At 35.6% G+C, this 17,460-nt stretch overlaps 4 protein-coding genes across 4 annotated transcripts; 2 read left to right on the top strand and 2 right to left on the bottom strand.

Annotated features, from left to right (window-relative positions):
• Positions 1 to 718: 718 nt before the first annotated feature.
• On the bottom strand, positions 719 to 1,095 carry LOC119637239 (eggshell protein 1-like). The gene is made up of 2 exons (XM_038033112.1): positions 1,024 to 1,095; positions 719 to 946 (listed from the first exon to the last, which is right to left on the bottom strand). Exons 1-2 carry the CDS (start codon positions 1,076 to 1,078, stop codon positions 837 to 839), a joined length of 165 nt encoding a protein of 54 aa, XP_037889040.1. The 5' UTR covers positions 1,079 to 1,095; the 3' UTR covers positions 719 to 836.
• Positions 1,096 to 5,110: 4,015 nt separating this feature from the next.
• LOC119637186 (uncharacterized proline-rich protein-like) lies at positions 5,111 to 5,425 on the bottom strand. The gene has a single exon (XM_038033042.1). It carries the CDS (start codon positions 5,423 to 5,425, stop codon positions 5,111 to 5,113), a length of 315 nt encoding a protein of 104 aa, XP_037888970.1.
• Positions 5,426 to 7,801: 2,376 nt separating this feature from the next.
• On the top strand, positions 7,802 to 8,068 carry LOC119637185 (glycine-rich cell wall structural protein-like). The gene has a single exon (XM_038033041.1). It carries the CDS (start codon positions 7,802 to 7,804, stop codon positions 8,066 to 8,068), a length of 267 nt encoding a protein of 88 aa, XP_037888969.1.
• A 5,074-nt stretch (positions 8,069 to 13,142) lies between these two features.
• On the top strand, positions 13,143 to 13,397 carry LOC119637184 (glycine-rich RNA-binding protein 7-like). The gene has a single exon (XM_038033040.1). It carries the CDS (start codon positions 13,143 to 13,145, stop codon positions 13,395 to 13,397), a length of 255 nt encoding a protein of 84 aa, XP_037888968.1.
• Positions 13,398 to 17,460: the final 4,063 nt, after the last annotated feature.

Genomic DNA, 17,460 nt, shown 5'->3' with positions numbered 1-17,460 from the left:
GGAGATGGTTAAAACCAGGAGATGGTTGAAACGCATTCAACTCAGCAAGTTGGGAGCGCATCACGACGAACTATCCGGAATTATTTCAAAGCGGATTAATTTGAGGATAGACCCACAACCGATGAGAGGCAACCAAGAAACCACATAAAACAAGTGAAAATGTACCCCAGGGTTCAAGTTCTCTAGAATTGTATGTGAGAGGATATCGTGTATGTGTACATTTAGGCTGCTGAACAGATTAACGGAACAGCGCCACTTTCGGACCGAACATGCAGACGATTCTGGCGAGCGTCTGTGTAAAAGTTTGTCGGAAAAGGATCGATGAGTTCAAAAGTTTCAGATGAAAATAAGAATGAATTGCCGGCTTTTTTCGAGGCTACCTCGGTTCGTTTACTACTATGGGCGCGTCTGTGGACAAATAATATTCATATTTTGACCTTTCCTCCCCAATCGATTAAGAAATGTTTGTGTCCCTGCTTGGAAACAATAGATGTGGGCAAAATGTCAGTAGTCAAGTGTCCAGTGCTAAACTATCAAATTCGTTGGTATTATTACGTTTTAAGAATGCCTAGAACGTAAACAACAGTATGTTCATAGGCCAGTGCAAGAGAAGGATATTATTTCAAATCCTCTCATACCCACGCTTTCTAATAATTTCAATCTAAATTTAAATCTAAACTGTACATCATATGCAACTTGAAAAGAATTACGAAATTAATTTTTTTTTTCTGTTTCCAATGTTTTATTTTTCATCATCGCAAGTCAATTATTATTTCGTTCATGCAAAGTCATTCTGATTGTTGAAAGGCGTTGGGATGAAATGAATGGTCGAAGATTTATTTGCCACCGCCACCACCACCACCACCACCGCCACCGCCATAAAGACCACCACCGCCACCGCCGCCACCGCCTCCTCCTTGAGGTTCGGGCACAGGATTGGGTGAACCTATGGTTAAGCGGAATAAATGAATGCAATTAAATAATAATTTTTGTCTTTTTTTGAAAAGGACATGATTTACTCACCCATAGCTACAGCTATTAAAGCCAGTATCGATGCTAATATCGTAAACAATTTCATGTTGAAGTGCTAATGTGATGCTCTGTCGATCTGACACTTTTATTTATACTAAATTTTTCTACTCATTACGTATTTAATATAAAGTAACGAAATAAAACATATTTGCTTTCTTCTTTATTTTCTTTATTCTTTTTTTTTTTTTAATTAATGACATATGAGCAGCGAGCCTGATAACAAAATTCACGGTCAATTCCATATGGGTTTTTTTTGGGAAACCCAATAAAAAAAACAAGTTCTCAAAAGTATTAAAATTCTAAGAAATTTAATCAAGTGTGCATAAGTGCATTTCGCATTTCGCTTATACCAAACAAAAGTTATAATGCTATCGCGATCACGAGACACTTTACCCCACTCGCCCAATTCAATATATTATTTCACTTGTTTTCGTCATAGAATACACGTTGTTATCATGTAAATACTTCCGATTCACATGACCATCTATATGTAGGGGTAAGGACCCGTAAAACAAACATATACAGGGCAAGTTTATCGTATTTAAATATTAAATCGCAAGTTTCGAAAAAATTTCGCTCGTAAAATTCTCAAAGTTAGACCTCATTCTCACCGCATGTAGTTGTAGCTTTTTGCCTGCGAAGAGATTACAAAAAGTCGAACGATCCAAACATTCTATATACTATTACATGCATACTATTCTCCATCGGTTTTTTTTCAAAGATGGTCGCATCAATGGTCGAATCTTCGAAACCTATTCCGAGAGCATCATTCATCTTTGGGCCAATTATGTCATTGATCTGATCAAGTGATCTCAAAAATTGCGATGTCTAGATGGAGCAGAAAAATGCTTAGGCATACAAATTGAATGCTTGCACTCTTACGCTCCCAGCAGCTGTAGGGTATAATGATTTGTTTACAAACAGTGCTATTTTAGTTCTAGTAAAGATAGAGGGAAAGGTCAGTGCTTGCATGTGGTCGTGCGTTCATAATTCCTATGTTGTTATTCGAATACAGTTTTTTCTTAGGATCGATTTGTCGTTTACCTATTAATATATGATGACGATGAGAAGGGTAGAAACGGGTCAAGGGAGGGGGGTGTGGGGTGGAGTCGTTCAGGGACTTTATTTATTTTCTTAGTCGTTGTGCTAAGGTTACTTGTTGAAATTTTAATTAAATCATAAGTATCGTAAGTCAGTGTTCGTTACGTATTAGAAAATTGCTTTCCATTGTTACTTATAGATATGTACTTTAATTGATTCAATAATTAATTAAAAAACATTTTTTTTATGTCAAATCAATATAAGTTTTGTCGTTTACTTGCATGCATTAAGACGTAAGGCGTGTATCTGACATAGATGTATAAATAGAATATAAATGAAATATTAAAGAAACTAACCGCCCATGCAAGGCTTGACAATGTTTTCAAATTTGAAAAATTAGCGATGTGAAGTGACTTTGTCCATTCATGCACTTGACTTGTCTCTTACTTTCTTCCTTACTTTCAACAAAGTAACACAGAACATTAAACAAGGAGTGCATCCTTAAAACCAAAGTGGAGATGTGCTGCCCCACTCATAAGAAAGAAGGGCCAGGATTGATTATTTAGCACTCTACTGAAACCGTTGCGTATTCAATAGACCGCAATAAACATGACAGCATAGATGTGCAGCTTCTCACAATAGCCAATGAAAGATCACTTTATTTTCGTCTTAGCCAAAGCTTATAACTCTTCATATCGCTCACAATTTCTATCAAAGGGTCGACGCATTTAGAAAAGAAAGAAGGCGTGAGAACATATTTCTTGAAAACTTTTTAAGTGATCAGGGTCGGTGCATTATACAAGCAACAGGGGCATACTTGCTTTGAAAATGACGGGACCGATTTTATCGCTTTTAATATTTCCTATAGATTGTACTTTATGTTGAATTGTCTGACTTTTGTAGTCTTGGTGAACGTATTGCTAGCATTTTAAAGAGTTAAGTCAAGAATGCGTAGACATGTACTTTAGAAAACCTTTGAGGGGTATTTTTAAGAATTATACAGTTTCTGAATCCTTAGTGGGGGCTACTGGACATCATACCAAAAATTTGGTCAAATATTCACAAAAAATTCTTCATTATCCAAATTTGGTTGCTAGGAAAATAATTCCGGCAATATGCTCGTTATTAAGCGATTATCATCTGAGTGCCTAAGACTTCGATCAGTGAGAAAATATTAATTTAATGCTTGTTTTACCTCTTACCGAATCGCTCAAGCATTTTCCTTTGGGAAATTCATTTTACAATTAATTACACCACAACCACGCAACGTTTCATTGCGTACGGAGGAGGGGGACGAGGTTAAGAGGATCGATAGAGTATGCAGTTAGATCTTTAGTATGAGCAAATGCTTTTCATTATTTTGCTGAAAGTTCTTCTATATATATATATGTATGTATTATATGTCCTCTTCTTCTTTTTTTCGCCCATGAAAACTAGCGTAGTAAGGTATAAAAAGGAAGGATACAGGGAATAAAACGATAAATGTTGAAAAATGATTTTGTTGATTTTTTTATATTTAATACAATGACATACGGATTGAGAATTGAAATCAAATTGATTTTATATTCTATGCGACAACTGATGTTAGCGCATGTAATTATCATTTTATTGATGGAACATTTGAATGCATCATCATCATCTTATCCGCTTGTTCTTCTTATCACTAATGTCGGATTAACTGGCTTAATAGAAGCAGTAAAGAACAAATTGCATTCTATAAGCGATATATAGACAATTTATCCCGTTATCTGCATACCTGGCTATGCATATTAACTGGCGTGAAATTTTTCCATCTTATGTAGCCCGTTGACTGTGCTATAAAATTAGGCTATGCTCACATGTTAAGACGCATTTTGTCATTTTCCTCCATCATAATAATATAAAAGAAAAATTTACCCTTAAATTTAAACAAAATTAAAATAAATAATATTGTCCGTTCTATTGCAATTACATTCTTTCTTACCATTTATTTATCATGTCTTGTGTTAAAGTATAAGTGTAGTATATAAAATACGTTGTAAAAAATTTTCAAAGGAATTGAACGATATGTCATTTGAAGCATTTGAAGAACTCAACTCAACAACAAGAAATCCATTCTATTGGGACATTAAGGACCACTAAAATAATCGATGCGTGTGATACGTATATACGTAAAACCTTAACTTGAATGTAAAAAATTTCTTAAATGGAAATATCATTCTGCAATTTTTTTAACGATGGGATGTAAAGAGAGATACTACTTCGTCTTCTTCTTCTTCTTATTCTGTTATTTAGCAAACCAGCAATTGAAAGTTCCCTAAGAGAGATATTACTTCTTCTTCTTCTTCTTCTTGTATTATTTAGCAAACCAACAATTGAAAGTTCGCTGAGATGTGTTAAGGGAGATATTTCTTCTTCTTTTTCTTCTATTGTTCTATTCTTCTTCTTCTTCTATTATTTAGCAAATCAATAATTGAAAGTTCGCTAAAATATGTTAAGGGAGATATCGCAACTACTTAGTTCTAAATGTCATGTTCATTCCTTTTTCTAAAACTTCTGACTTCTGTAATACAATTTATTTTATTTCATTTATTTTTCGTGATCTTTTCTCCGAGTTAGTTTATAAACTTTTATGGTTAGATTTTACATTCAGATCTAATTGATGTGAAAGATTATTTTCAATTATCTACGTGCCGGTATTTAGTAATTGAAGGTATCTAAATGCAATACAAATAAGAATAAAAATGTACTCTTACACTTCATTATATACAGCTGGATATATATTTCAATTCGTATTCGCATTTAATGTCTCGTGTGCTTCAAGAGAGCCTTTACGTTAAATGCATTCAGATTTTTTCTAGACGTTATCTCTCACACGTTAAGCATTTTACATTTGCACACTTTAATATGTATAGTAGATTGTGCAATCGTACAATAGTTCTGCTTTGGTCTCAACTATAAAAGGTTTAGCTGTTTGGATTGACAGACGCGTTGTAGAAATGAAGTCGTTGTCGTTGCTTATCTTGTGTGTTTTAATCGCAAGTTGCTTAGGTAAAGCTCAGCTTTCCGGTGGTGGAGGTGGCCCCACTGGGGGAGGTGGCGGAGGTCCTAATGGCGGAGGCGGCGGTGGCCCTAATGGAGGAGGTGGTGGTGGTCCTAATGGAGGGGGAGGTGGTGGCCCTAATGGAGGAGGCGGCGGAGGTCCCAACGGAGGTGGTGGTGGTCCTAATGGAGGAGGTGGCGGTGGGCCTAACGGGGGAGGCGGCGGTGGTCCTAATGGAGGTGGTGGTGGTGGTGGTTCTAATCTCAGACCTGGTAACGATTTTAAGTAAAAATCGTGCCCACTAGGGCCCAAGACCACAGGATTGGACATTGCATTTTCTATTGGAATTGATTCATGTTAAATATTTAAAGTATAATATTAAAAATTTTGAAAAAAAAAAAAAAAAATTCATTGTGTTGTTCAAATTCATTATCATCAGTCGACGATATTTAATATCTAACACTGCTGTACTTTGATGCAGGGAGTATGCGAAATTTTTGAATTAAACATTATAATCGGGTAATTCCGACTCATAAACATCTTGCATCATTTCCGTAGTATATTTTTCAACAGAACCTTACGTGGGATGGGGTAAACGTTGGAAATTTTCATTAAATTTCTTTTTCATCAAAAAAAATTGCAACAAATTAGATTTGCTTGATGTATTAAGGGGTAATTTTCTCACGAATTGTTATTTTAGAGAAAGCACAAAAATAGATCCATCCGATCCAAACTGTTCACATCAGTTTAGTCTATCGAAATGATATAGGGGCGACACAAAATGAACGCAGTTATTATATGAGGATCGGCCGTAAAAATAGGCCGACCCAAACCATTTATATCCATAATGCTAGTCCTTCGTCTAAAGCATCTTAGTGTACCAAATTTTGTCAAAGTGTATTAAAAATTACAACTTGCAGGCTAAACGCTTTCTGTATTCATGAGGGACAGGCGTACAGGTCATAAAGAGTTTGGCATTTACAATTTTTTTTCCAAACATATAAAAAAATTACTTTGCATGCGTCGAGCAAGGAATCCCGCAACTCTTCTCAGTACAATCAATTTGCGGAAAAGATATGAACTAGTAGCCTATAGGCTTTTAATTTCATACTGTATGCCCTGAATGTTAATAATAAAGTTAAAGAATTACAAGAATATACGAAAAGTTAGTCTTCAGTTGCCGTTAAACTTGTATCGAACTGATTGTTTCAATAATACGAAGAAATGCGAATTGAAGAATTCGCTTTCGGACTGACTTTCTTTTGCAATTTTCTTAAGACCACATAATTGGTGGTGAAAATAGAAAAAAGACTAACATAAGGTTAGAGAAGAAATGATGAGAAGGACTGGCCTCATCGATTCATTGGCAAGAACGTGTGCTATATTTTCCATCCAAATAAATTCTATTCTGGTTACAATAAACCGAAATACCTATTAAAGTTTCCATAGAGCACACATATACATTGATAATATTATACTTAATATTCTCTTTAACAGATTTGTTCAGAACTAACTGTTTTCCGTTTGTTATCGACAGGTTCGTAGGTATAAATCCTAAATTTGGTACGATTACTTGACGCAATCAGTTAAATGTTCGCTGGTCGCAATTAATCCGCGTCGGTCAATGGTAATCGAGGGATCATACTAACTAGCAAATAGAATTTTATTACTTTCTATCGGCAATAGCAGCCTATCTGTTTGATTGCAGAAGCCTTCTTCTAAGTCTTCCCTAGATCAAGGCTTAAAATCAATATTGTTAAATATGCTGAGATCGCTCGTTAATAGATCGATATTTTGTCGCTTGTGATTAACTTCTTTTAGATATGGAGTCTGATCACGGAGTTATGTGAATTGATAATGCAAGATATTTACTTACTTACTCTATAACAAACGCATCATAAAGCAAACAAAGCGTATTTACATGCGTTATATAAAATGTCCGAGAAGATAAGAGAAAATCTCAAGGATGAACAAAGACTAAACATTATATAGACCGACGTTAGAACGATCAATACATACGTATAGGAGTTTGCGTAAAGATATTGCGTTCGTTGCCTGCTTTTTGCTTTTAATCTTCAAATGGTATTCAAGCGTGACTAAGTATCTATCTATATATCTATTGAATTTATCTTAAAAGTAAATATTGCTTTTTTCAATATACATTTAATGTCATTTAATAATTTATTTGTCTTAATATTGTACTTTATTAAGATTTTGTCATATTAATATTATGACAATAACAACAACAATAGATGTAAAAAAAAAAAACACCTCAAACATTTGCTCAAAGACATAAATTAGCAGCCGATAGTTAGTGAGTGTTTGCTGTTGCACCAATCGCGGCGGTATAATTATATGTATGCAAATATTTTCTTTTTAAATAAAATTAATATTCTAAGACGTTCGTTCGAACTAATCGAATTACAAATTGAGATTTTGTTATATGGTATATATATATATATGTATACATTGTTCATATATACGAGCATATAAGATTATTTTATTACCTCTGCCGTTTCTGATAGTGCACGGCTGCCTCGTATGTAAGCGATAAAATATTTCTAGAGCTTATCTCTTTCGCTCGCACTTGACTTGCATATATTTGGCGGGTATGGCCTGTTGTTTTTCGGTTAAGTGAAAACTTCAGTCAGACTTTCTCAAGTATAAAAGCAAGAGTTGTGTACGGGATTCGAAGTTGTTTTAAAAATGAAATTGACGCTGTTGCTTGCTTTGTGTGTTTTATTGGGAAGCTGTTGTCTAAGTAATGCTCAATATGGCGGCGGCGGTGGGGGTCCGTATGGCGGTGGCGGCGGTCCTTTAGGTGGTGGCGGCGGGGGTCCTAGTGGCGGAGGCGGTGGCCCGTATGGCGGCGGTGGCGGTGGTCCTTACGGCGGTGGTGGTGGTCCTTATGGCGGCGGCGGTGGTGGCCCCTATGGTGGTGGTGGCGGTAATCGCCGCGGTGGTGGTTATTAACACTTAATTTCTCATCTACAAATTTGATAACCAACAAGAACAAATTTTTCTGTTTGATTCAGGTTTAATAAATAACCGAATAAATAAAATTCAATATGCGTTTACATTGAATATTATTACATTCAGATCTTAACAGAGATTGAAGAAGACATGTTACTCGATTCAGAGAAGAATATAAAGGGGCGAAACTGCGTATCGTCTCGCTTTCTTCTTGCGTAATTCCAAAAATCACGCCATTTTTCAACTGTCGTCATCTAATTGCAAGGCTTTAAAATAGATTCACTAATTGAAAGTTGCAAACACTTCCCCCATTCTTGCCCTGACCAATAATGCTTATCTCCGTTTGTGTGGTGGATAGGTAAGCAATTAAAATTATTGCACCTAACTCTCTGGAGAATTAAGTGAAATGGGTGCACGAGTCTTTCCGACAAGGATACGAGTTCGAGGCAAATTTTGAGCTAGCGGAGTAATTAGACACTGCTTTTTTAAAATGCTGTTAATTTGCATAGCGGACCGAAAAGACTCAGAAATCCGCACCAAGACCTATCTTCATCATTTCCTGTTTGTTTTTTTTTTTTCTTTTGAAGAAAAGTCTATAAGCAGAGTCCCAAATTCATCTTGATTCTCGCCTCTAAAGGGGATATACGACAAAGGTTTCCATTTAGTGTATATTGTAAAAATTAGCTCAGTCGAGATCTGAAGTTCTCTTGAATCAAAAATATAATGAAGACTCTTCGCTTTGAGTACGATATCAAAATTCCCATAGATGATATTTTGTGAGATTCGTCCTCTACGCAATACTTTATTGTGTTGTATCTTTATAATTTCCATCCGATTGCCTCTCTTCCTCCCTATGAAAATAGGTTGCTTCCTTACCGTCTCTTGAGAAACGTAGGTTTGTTTTTGGCGTTTCCTTTGTAATCAAAGGTACTATTGACTCGCCTTTATTAATTGGTGAAATAAGCTTTAATGTCCCTAACCGCTTCTCTAGGCACTTTAGCTTGGTTAAGCTTAGTCAGTGTAAATATAATTATGAGCTGTTTAATCCGCTCAGAGTAGTTTGCAAGAACCTAAATGACGTCTATCACTTATTCTTATTATCGGACTCTTTAAAGTCCATTAAAGCAACATTGCTTAATACGCGCGATTTACCTATGCCGTATTTAAACCAGTTTTTATCCTTAAAAGTCGTTACGGTTGCCAGGCTTATGCATGTTTGCGATGGCTTAGGGGTTCATTTGCAATTTGGTCTTGTACCGGTTGTTAGTGTGGCTCTATGCTGGTTGGGTACATGCTTTATTTCTTTTTTCTTTTAAACGAAATGTATTTCTGAAAAATGCGGTAGAAGTGCCTCGCTTCAAAGATTCCTTCATCATAAAGCTGTACGTTACGGCCAATCGATTATTAAATGCTTTACTCCATTTCGCATAACACGATTCATTGTTTATTTTCTTGATAAAATATGAAAAATTATACCTTGTTTCCATGCGAAGACATACTTTTTGTAGGGGCTTTTATATGGGAGGGGACGCAAAACATAAACAGATGAGCTGAAAATTTCGCAAAAGTAATTTTTTAATTTAATAGCCTTCGACTATTTTTTGTCATAAAGTGTTAAAGATTAGCTTGTCTTGCCATATAAGGAGTTGACTTTCATGCGAACGCTTATATGGGATGGAATACGGAAAACAGATCTATGTATGTTAATTTGCCAAATTCCGTTCGGCTTCGGTGTTGAAGTCAAATATATATATGGGCATCAGATATTAGATGGACAGACACACAAGTAAAAAGTGGATTTTGCCTTAAGTTACATAAATAGTGTAGGGTAAAACGACAATCATGGAGAGGATGCGAGAAAACGTAATTGATTTTTGTTAAAGTTTCCCGCTTTAGAAAATATCCAATTATTCGTGAGTGAAGGTTGGCATTGACTTGTGCATCAACAGGATAGTACTAACCGGGATTATTTATAAACTACTTTGTAAACTTTTATTTGATTTGCTTTTCATACATTTCCATTAACACAAGCAGGTTGCAATTTCGCACACATCTGTTGCTACGATGGCATTGCAATGCGATACAATATGTCCGTCACACCGTGCAAGATTCTCTCTTAACAATTTTGTTGACTTGAACATCAACTAAAAACAGCTGGGAACGCAAATGAATTGTACAACGTTGACCTGGAAGCAACCTCGTAACAATGAAGCATCCAAAGAAATCAAGCGAACGAGATTTAAAACAAAAAAAAATAAAAATAATAATAATAAAAATAAAAATAAAAAACTTTTGTTTTTACATAAACTATTATTTCAGTGAGTACGTGATACGGTGGAAAGTACACTTTAGAAAAAGCCGGATCTCTTACAAATGAACGCATTAAGCGCGTCAAGCTTTTACGCATGACTGAGATGGCATTTATTTTGACCTTTTAGTTCACTTAATTGAAAGTTTATTTAGTAGAAATTTTATTATTATTATTATTATTAATTTCGCCAGAGAAATAAATTCTAAGACTAAACTCTTAAACTCTTAAACTCTTAAAAGCACTAGCATCTAAGGCTATCGGCCTTTATTAAAAACTCTACCGCACTTGAGATTCGAACCCACGACCACTGAGTTGCTAGTCGAGACTCTTGCCTATTCGGCCACCCAGGCGGATAGAAATTTTATTTTTATATAACTTATAGAAATTGGGATAAATTTTTCATAATGACTTTTATTATTTCAAATTTTCAATATTTCGAAAGTTTATGAAGAGAAATTGTCGGAGGAGATTGATTGGCCTACAGACATACAAATCTGAGAGTTTTTCTCTTCGTTAATATTCTTATGGCCATGAGTAGGGTATATATAGGGTGTGTTGTAAGCTGTGTTGATGAACGCTGCCAACACCGACAGCGACATGATAGATTGATTTTTCAGGACGATGGCCGTTCGGTCTTATATTAAAATTACGGAAATTTTGCGGCATTTTGTGTTTCCATGTCGTAAGATGGCGATTGACCGGGAAAGTACTATTTGAAAGTTGATTTTTGGAATTGGGGCAGTGAGCGGTAGATTAGAGCCAAGTTTCGTTGACGGTAAGTTCTAAAATAAAATACTAGAGAAGCTATGCACATTCAAGGTCGTTATAAGTAGCTATTATCTACTCTCGATACGTTATGCACGTTATGTAAGTATTGTAAGTATGAGTGTTAATATGAATACTTTCGTGAAATATTTACTTTTGAATGAATGTTGATATAGTTGCTCTGGAAACGCGTTTCTTCGTTCCGGTTTTTTTGCAGTCGGGGCACTGCCCGCGCTTTTTTATTTAACCTATACTTGTACATATTACTTAAAAGATTCCATGCGTTCATATACATATAAAATATTGCATATCATTCCGAATACAATTTCTTTTCATTACTTGAACATTCATTACTAATCTGAAACTTTATCGTAAACAAAAAATAGATTTTGTAATACTTTTGTGTTTAGAGAGAGAAGGAATTAAAAAAAATTTTATTTCCAACTTTTTCTATTAGGTATTTGCAAAAATTTTGATCACTTTTTTATCTGAAAAAGTCATTTATTTTGGGAAATTGGCGCGATATACATTAATCAAAATAGTTTCCATCATTTCCGTCTACAACAAGTTTACAATAATTTTGGCAACACGGCGATATAATATGTCGAAAGGATTTGCATTGATTTGCCAGCAATTCACTCAATGATCCATTTACGCCCTTCTTCAACTTTACGTATCCGCGTACCAGTTAAGCCGTGCTGCAGCGATCTGAGTAAATGGCAGTTCGGAGATGCCATGCCTGGTGACGGATATGCTTGGTGGGGCAGGACTTCCCATTTCAACTGCAATAGCGTATCCTGGACAACACTTGCCACAAGTGGTCAAAAAATGACATTTTCAGTCAATTCGTGTCGCCGCTTTGAAGTCGTTGACGCCAAAACCGACAATTGCGATATAATGGAGCAGGAGCATCATAAGCCCCTGAATGTGTTCGTTCGCAGATTTCTTCAAATAAATAAAAATAAAAGTAATGAATTTGGAAGAAGAAGAAAAGTTTTTGAGCTGTCCATGTTTCACGCGAGCATACACTCAATAAATCGATAATATATAAAAAGGAAACTGTCATTTTATGTAGAGGAAGGTCAAAACTATCGAATTCAAGCGTTATGCACACTGGCATTTCCCAGGTCTTTGTCATTTTTATCTGTAAAAGTCGCTGATCAAAATTTTCGCAAACACCTAACATTATAATGAATATTAAATTAAAGTATTTGTTAATCTTATGGGTGTGTCTTCACATATCTTGAAATTGTTATCCGTTGCAATAATTGTAATAATTGTAATCATATGCATGCAAAAAAAAACTTTATGTTCAACATCGAAGATATATTATATATGATATTCCTATTGCAACATATATATATATTCTTGGTCTTGATCCAAGATTCTCATCGCAGTTTTAGCTAGAAGGTCCAGTTTTGGGTTTAAGAATTGGTGTATTATTCTCGTAGTAGTACGCTTGCAATACTCAAGAAAGCTAAGCAAAAATAGTAAGAAAAATTTACATTCACAGACTATTTTGTCAATGAGGCCGAAGAGGCCGGGCAAGTATTTCTCTAAAGCTTGATAAAGATATTTAATAGAATCGGGCCAACATTTACGACGGCACTTCGTATCGGCCAATTAATGCGTACCCATCTACGCGTGAAAGTTTTGTGAGTACGGCAATGACGGGTATCCGAGATTCTACCCAGAGCGGAAAAAATTTCTCATTTATTTTAAACGTCATCAATATTTTAATATGTTTACACAAAATAACCAGATAGATAAGTCGTGCACTAAAAGATTATATCATAGTTCCTAGCGTTTCGTATTATATCCCTCTACTTAAAGTATAGAATTTTCCGTAAGGGTTCTCTCTTTCTCACTCGCATTTAACATGCGCACAATTTAATGGGATGCCCCGTCGTTATCCAATTAGTGCCAACTTCCATTCGACTGTTTTCAAATATAAAAGCAAGAGTTGCTGGAAGCAAGGGCTTCAAAGTTGTTTTAAAAATGAAATTGACTCTACTACTCGTTTTTTTCGTCTTGCTGGGTAGTTGTTGTCTCAGTCAGGCACAATACGGTGGCGGTGGCGGTGGCGGTCGTTATGGTGGCGGCGGGGGCGGTGGTCCGTACGGCAGTAGGGGCGGTCGTGGCGGTGGTACTTATGGAGGCGGTGGTGGAGGTCCTTATAGCGGCGGCGGTGGTGGTGGTCCTTACGGTGGCCGTGGAGGTGGTCCCTACGGTGGCGGTGGTGGTGGCGGTTAAAAGTTATTGCTTTCTCAAGTGCCCAACCTAGTAAGAAGTGAAAATCTTCATTTAAAGAAATTGTGAATTGTGAAACCGAGTTCAATTTAATCGATGAAATAAAGTTTAATGCGTCTTTTTTAGACGCAATAATCTTAAAATGATAAATGAAAGAAATGCTGCTTTCAGAAAGTACAAGGAATTCTTATTTAAAAAGCACTGCGCTTCATATATTTTTTGTATGCTTTATTACCTATCGTTTATATTCGTTAGGAGATTTGTGTTATTTGGTTTTTTTTATTTTGTTGATTCTTATACCCATCAACGAGGGATGAGGCGCGAATTCATTTTGTCGAAACATTTGCAACACTCAGAAGGAAGCTCCGGGCGCCAGGGACCCTATAAAATCGATATATTCTTGATCAGTGTTGAATTTTAAGCCGATTTAAGCATCTCCGACTATCTCGTCCGTTAATACGACATGATCACCCAATGATATCTTTTATCGAATCCTATATTGGGGTTTTTACAAAAGACTACCAAGCGGTTGGAAGCCTCGTAGTACATGAATATGAAGTTTATTTTTTTTAATGAAGTGTAGAGCAACGATTTGAAGCATTTTGTAAGCAAAAGGGTAACGCCATTTAACTATGCTTTACTAGGAAAAAGACATCTTCGCTTCTCAAGTAAAGAACCGGCTTAATAGTAGTAATCAATTCTCATACGATGTCATCCTTGACTAACGGATGCCATCTGAAATTCCGTAGGACAAAGAGAGAGAATCGTTTCTCAATGGATTCTATTGAATCAACATAAAATCAGAAGGAAGGATTCTGCACAGCAAATATTTATTCCAGTATTGAGTACACAAAATTATGTTCAGGATATGACAAAAAAAAAAAAAAAAAAAACAAGTAAGAAAGTTATGTTCGGCGGTGACCGAATCTTGCATACCCATCGCTATGCTTTTCGCATTCTACTCTCCAAGTTATTTTATTTGATACCCATATCGATGAAGAAAAAATAAATCGCGCTGTCTATCATAGTCATTTCAAAATTAGCCCATTTTTAGGCAGATAATATATCTTCACTTGAGAAGTGTATAAAATAGTTTTAAACGCTTTGTCTTGTTTGCCGTATGATAAACAAGTCATAAGCCTTGAAGAAGTGGAAAAAATCAAATTTAAATACTTATAACTTTATGTGGGCATGGCCAATTGGTTGCATTTTAAAGCCTTTTAGAGTAAACTGCCTCGTAAAGCAAATGTTGACAGTTTTCTAATAATTTCTGAATAAAAAATCGACAAATTTTTGTTAGAAAAACCGAGTTGCGTTCAGTTTACGCTTCGCTGCGTGCTTCTGCTCTGAACCAATCCGTTCGATCCGTTTTCAATACCAACCAGCATGCAGAAACGTCCAATGCTTCTACCAAATTTAAAGTTGATATCACACAAGCACACAGACGGACGGACGGACGGACGGACGGACATGGCTAAATCAATGCAGAATTTCACACTGATCAAGAATATGTATGCTGGAAAATATATAATATATATTATGGAAAAAAAGTAGTGATGGGGGTATAATAACACAATATCGCCCCCAAAATGCTACACAAAGCAAGCACAAAACAAAGGTTTGCAATTAAGATTCTTATACCCCGCATGGATTGCTGAATAGTCAAAGAATCGCGGGTATAATATGATTTAAGCTATACGGTGCCCTTAAATCCATACTTTATGAATTTATGTAAAATAAAAAAAATAAATAAATCAATTAGGTTCTCTTATGTAAATTTATTTTTCAATCAATTACTTTGTGCGTCTGCTTCGTAACTCACAACAGAAATTTGCAAACGTGTCCGAATCAATTATTGTAAATGTTGCTAAACTTGCCTCTAGGGTTTTATCAACTATAACACAAATTTGAATTCATTACAAGCAAAACTAATTAAATTAAAAAAAAAATTTACATTCAATTATTATTTAACTGACAACATCATCATCATTAGAAATCAATGTTTTGTAAACGTAAACCTACTTGCCAGGGCCTATTTGCCAAATTTCGCCAATTTGTGATATTTAAGTTTAATCGAAAATTTCATCAACAACAACAACGTTAAACGATATCATTAGCTCTAAGAATTAATTAAATCATTTATTTTTACATCCATATAAATGTTATAGATGAAGATGTTTGAAGCTTTCATAAGCAATTAACGTATCTTTCATTCGTGTAGCCCTCTCTGCCATACAAGTATTCTTCACGTCGTGAGATCTGCATGTCCGTGTGTTGTTTAAAATAAGCAGATATTGAGAGAAGAGTGTCATACAAAGTTGGGAAAATGAAGTGCTTAGTATTATTATTTGTTTTGTGTATTTTGTTGGCTAGCAGCAGTTGGTTATGCTCGGCGCAAGGCATAAAATGGGGAGGTGAACTTAGCTTTGGCGGTATCATTGACCGTCAACTAGGCGGCGGATCACACCGTCGAAGCGGAAGCGTAAGCGACAGTGCAGGCAGCGGCTCATTTTCTCGCCGTGGAGGTGATGAAGGTGGTGAAAGTTTTCGTCGCGATTAATTTCATTCCTTTTTTTTTTTTGTAAAAATTAAAAAAAATCAGTGCATCAACAATTAATAATAATTAATTTATTATTATAATTTTTTAAATGCAATAAATTGTTTATTTTTCTAATAATGAATATTTAAGGATTTCTCAACTTCATTTAGAGCTTTTAGTTGAGTCGGAATCTTTCATTAACTTTATCTCCAATTGCACTGAGACTTCTGACAAGAAAACATGGAATCTTTTCAAATCTCAAGATAGTCTGCCTGTCTGATTACTCTGTAGGTTCACTCTTTTATATTCAATAGATTCAATACTGCGGTCATAGTGAAAACTGTCGACCTTTTTACAATAGTCATCGTCAAGAACGAGATCAAAATCTGAGATTCGTAAACGTAAAGAAGCGATTCGAACTATGGTTCTAGCGATAGATGAAATATGAGATGAGGTATTATCATGAATCCTGAAAACCTGCTGCAGAAAGCTGCAATAAGTTCGTAGGCAACTCCTCGGTAATTGTTTTACATTTTTGAAAATAATCAATGAGAATTAGCTTACGCGCATGGCAAGAAAGTGACGGCATCTGAAGATGCGTTCAGATGGAATTGTCTTGGCTGCCTTTGGCATCGATTCTAACCTTTTTAGGACATTGCTTCGACTATTATTCCCTATCAAGTGTGTAGTGTAGTGGTGGACTCATGTTTCGTCTATGATTATGAATCGAGGGGAAAAACACGATGAACCATCGGCGAACTCTCGATTGAGATTTTGTCACGACCTCGCTTCTATTTCCCCATGATTAACGTATTTATTAGCGCATGCATTTAAGTTGTGTTGTATATAAATAATGATAACAAATCCATTGAGACGATTAACAGAACGTCAAACAAATACCAAAGAAACGCAACATCTTGATACTTCACACTTCAACTTTACATGGATAGCATCTTTTCTCAAAGAACAATTTATATCTACGCGTCAGATGAAGTAGCTACATACCCATACCCATACCCATCTTATCCAATTACTATGGAAAATTCAATAACTTTATAGCCATACACAAGCATTTATTTATTATCATCACGATATAAGGGAGTCAATAAGCCAATGAAAGATTGTTGCTATTGTTGTTTTATTCGCTATGCGGAATAAAATTCATTAGCAGAAAAAATTCTTCTCCTGCACATTTCGAGCTTTTCGCCAAGCGTTGCGAAAAGACTGCGTATCGCGAACGGATCCCTGATAGAAAATTGCACCCTATCTTCTTCGCTGTTATTATATAAGCTTTTTAAAACGGCAACCGATACCTTTTCCAAGTGTTTATGCTCATTTAAAAGCATTTTCAAGCAAGAAAAATGTGAGAATGAGGACGACCATGGATCAGATAAGAAGTGTTTTCGGAACTGATTCTAACTTCGTTCAAAGCAGCATAGGCGCATTTTCGAGCATAAAATCTTCGAGAACAGAAAATAACGACCAATATTTGACCAAGCAAAGGCAGCTTTTATGGTCCTAAGTAAT

This window comes from Glossina fuscipes, unplaced genomic scaffold, assembly GCF_014805625.2.
Source record: "Glossina fuscipes isolate IAEA_lab_2018 unplaced genomic scaffold, Yale_Gfus_2 43, whole genome shotgun sequence".
Taxonomy (NCBI): domain Eukaryota; kingdom Metazoa; phylum Arthropoda; class Insecta; order Diptera; family Glossinidae; genus Glossina; species Glossina fuscipes.
This window is presented reverse-complemented; position numbering and strand designations above follow the sequence as displayed.

What these genes read in the sequence shown, in the direction of transcription:
- LOC119637239 (XM_038033112.1), bottom strand. Translation starts at nt 1,078, where the DNA reads ATGAAATTGTTTACGATATTAGCATCGATACTGGCTTTAATAGCTGTA. An exon ending in TTTAATAGCTGTAGCTATGG is followed by an intron (nt 947 to 1,023) that starts GTGAGTAAATCA and finishes GCTTAACCATAG; the next exon opens with GTTCACCCAATCCTGTGCCC.
- LOC119637186 (XM_038033042.1), bottom strand. Translation starts at nt 5,425, where the DNA reads ATGTCCAATCCTGTGGTCTTGGGCCCTAGTGGGCACGATTTTTACTTA.
- LOC119637185 (XM_038033041.1), top strand. Translation starts at nt 7,802, where the DNA reads ATGAAATTGACGCTGTTGCTTGCTTTGTGTGTTTTATTGGGAAGCTGT.
- LOC119637184 (XM_038033040.1), top strand. Translation starts at nt 13,143, where the DNA reads ATGAAATTGACTCTACTACTCGTTTTTTTCGTCTTGCTGGGTAGTTGT.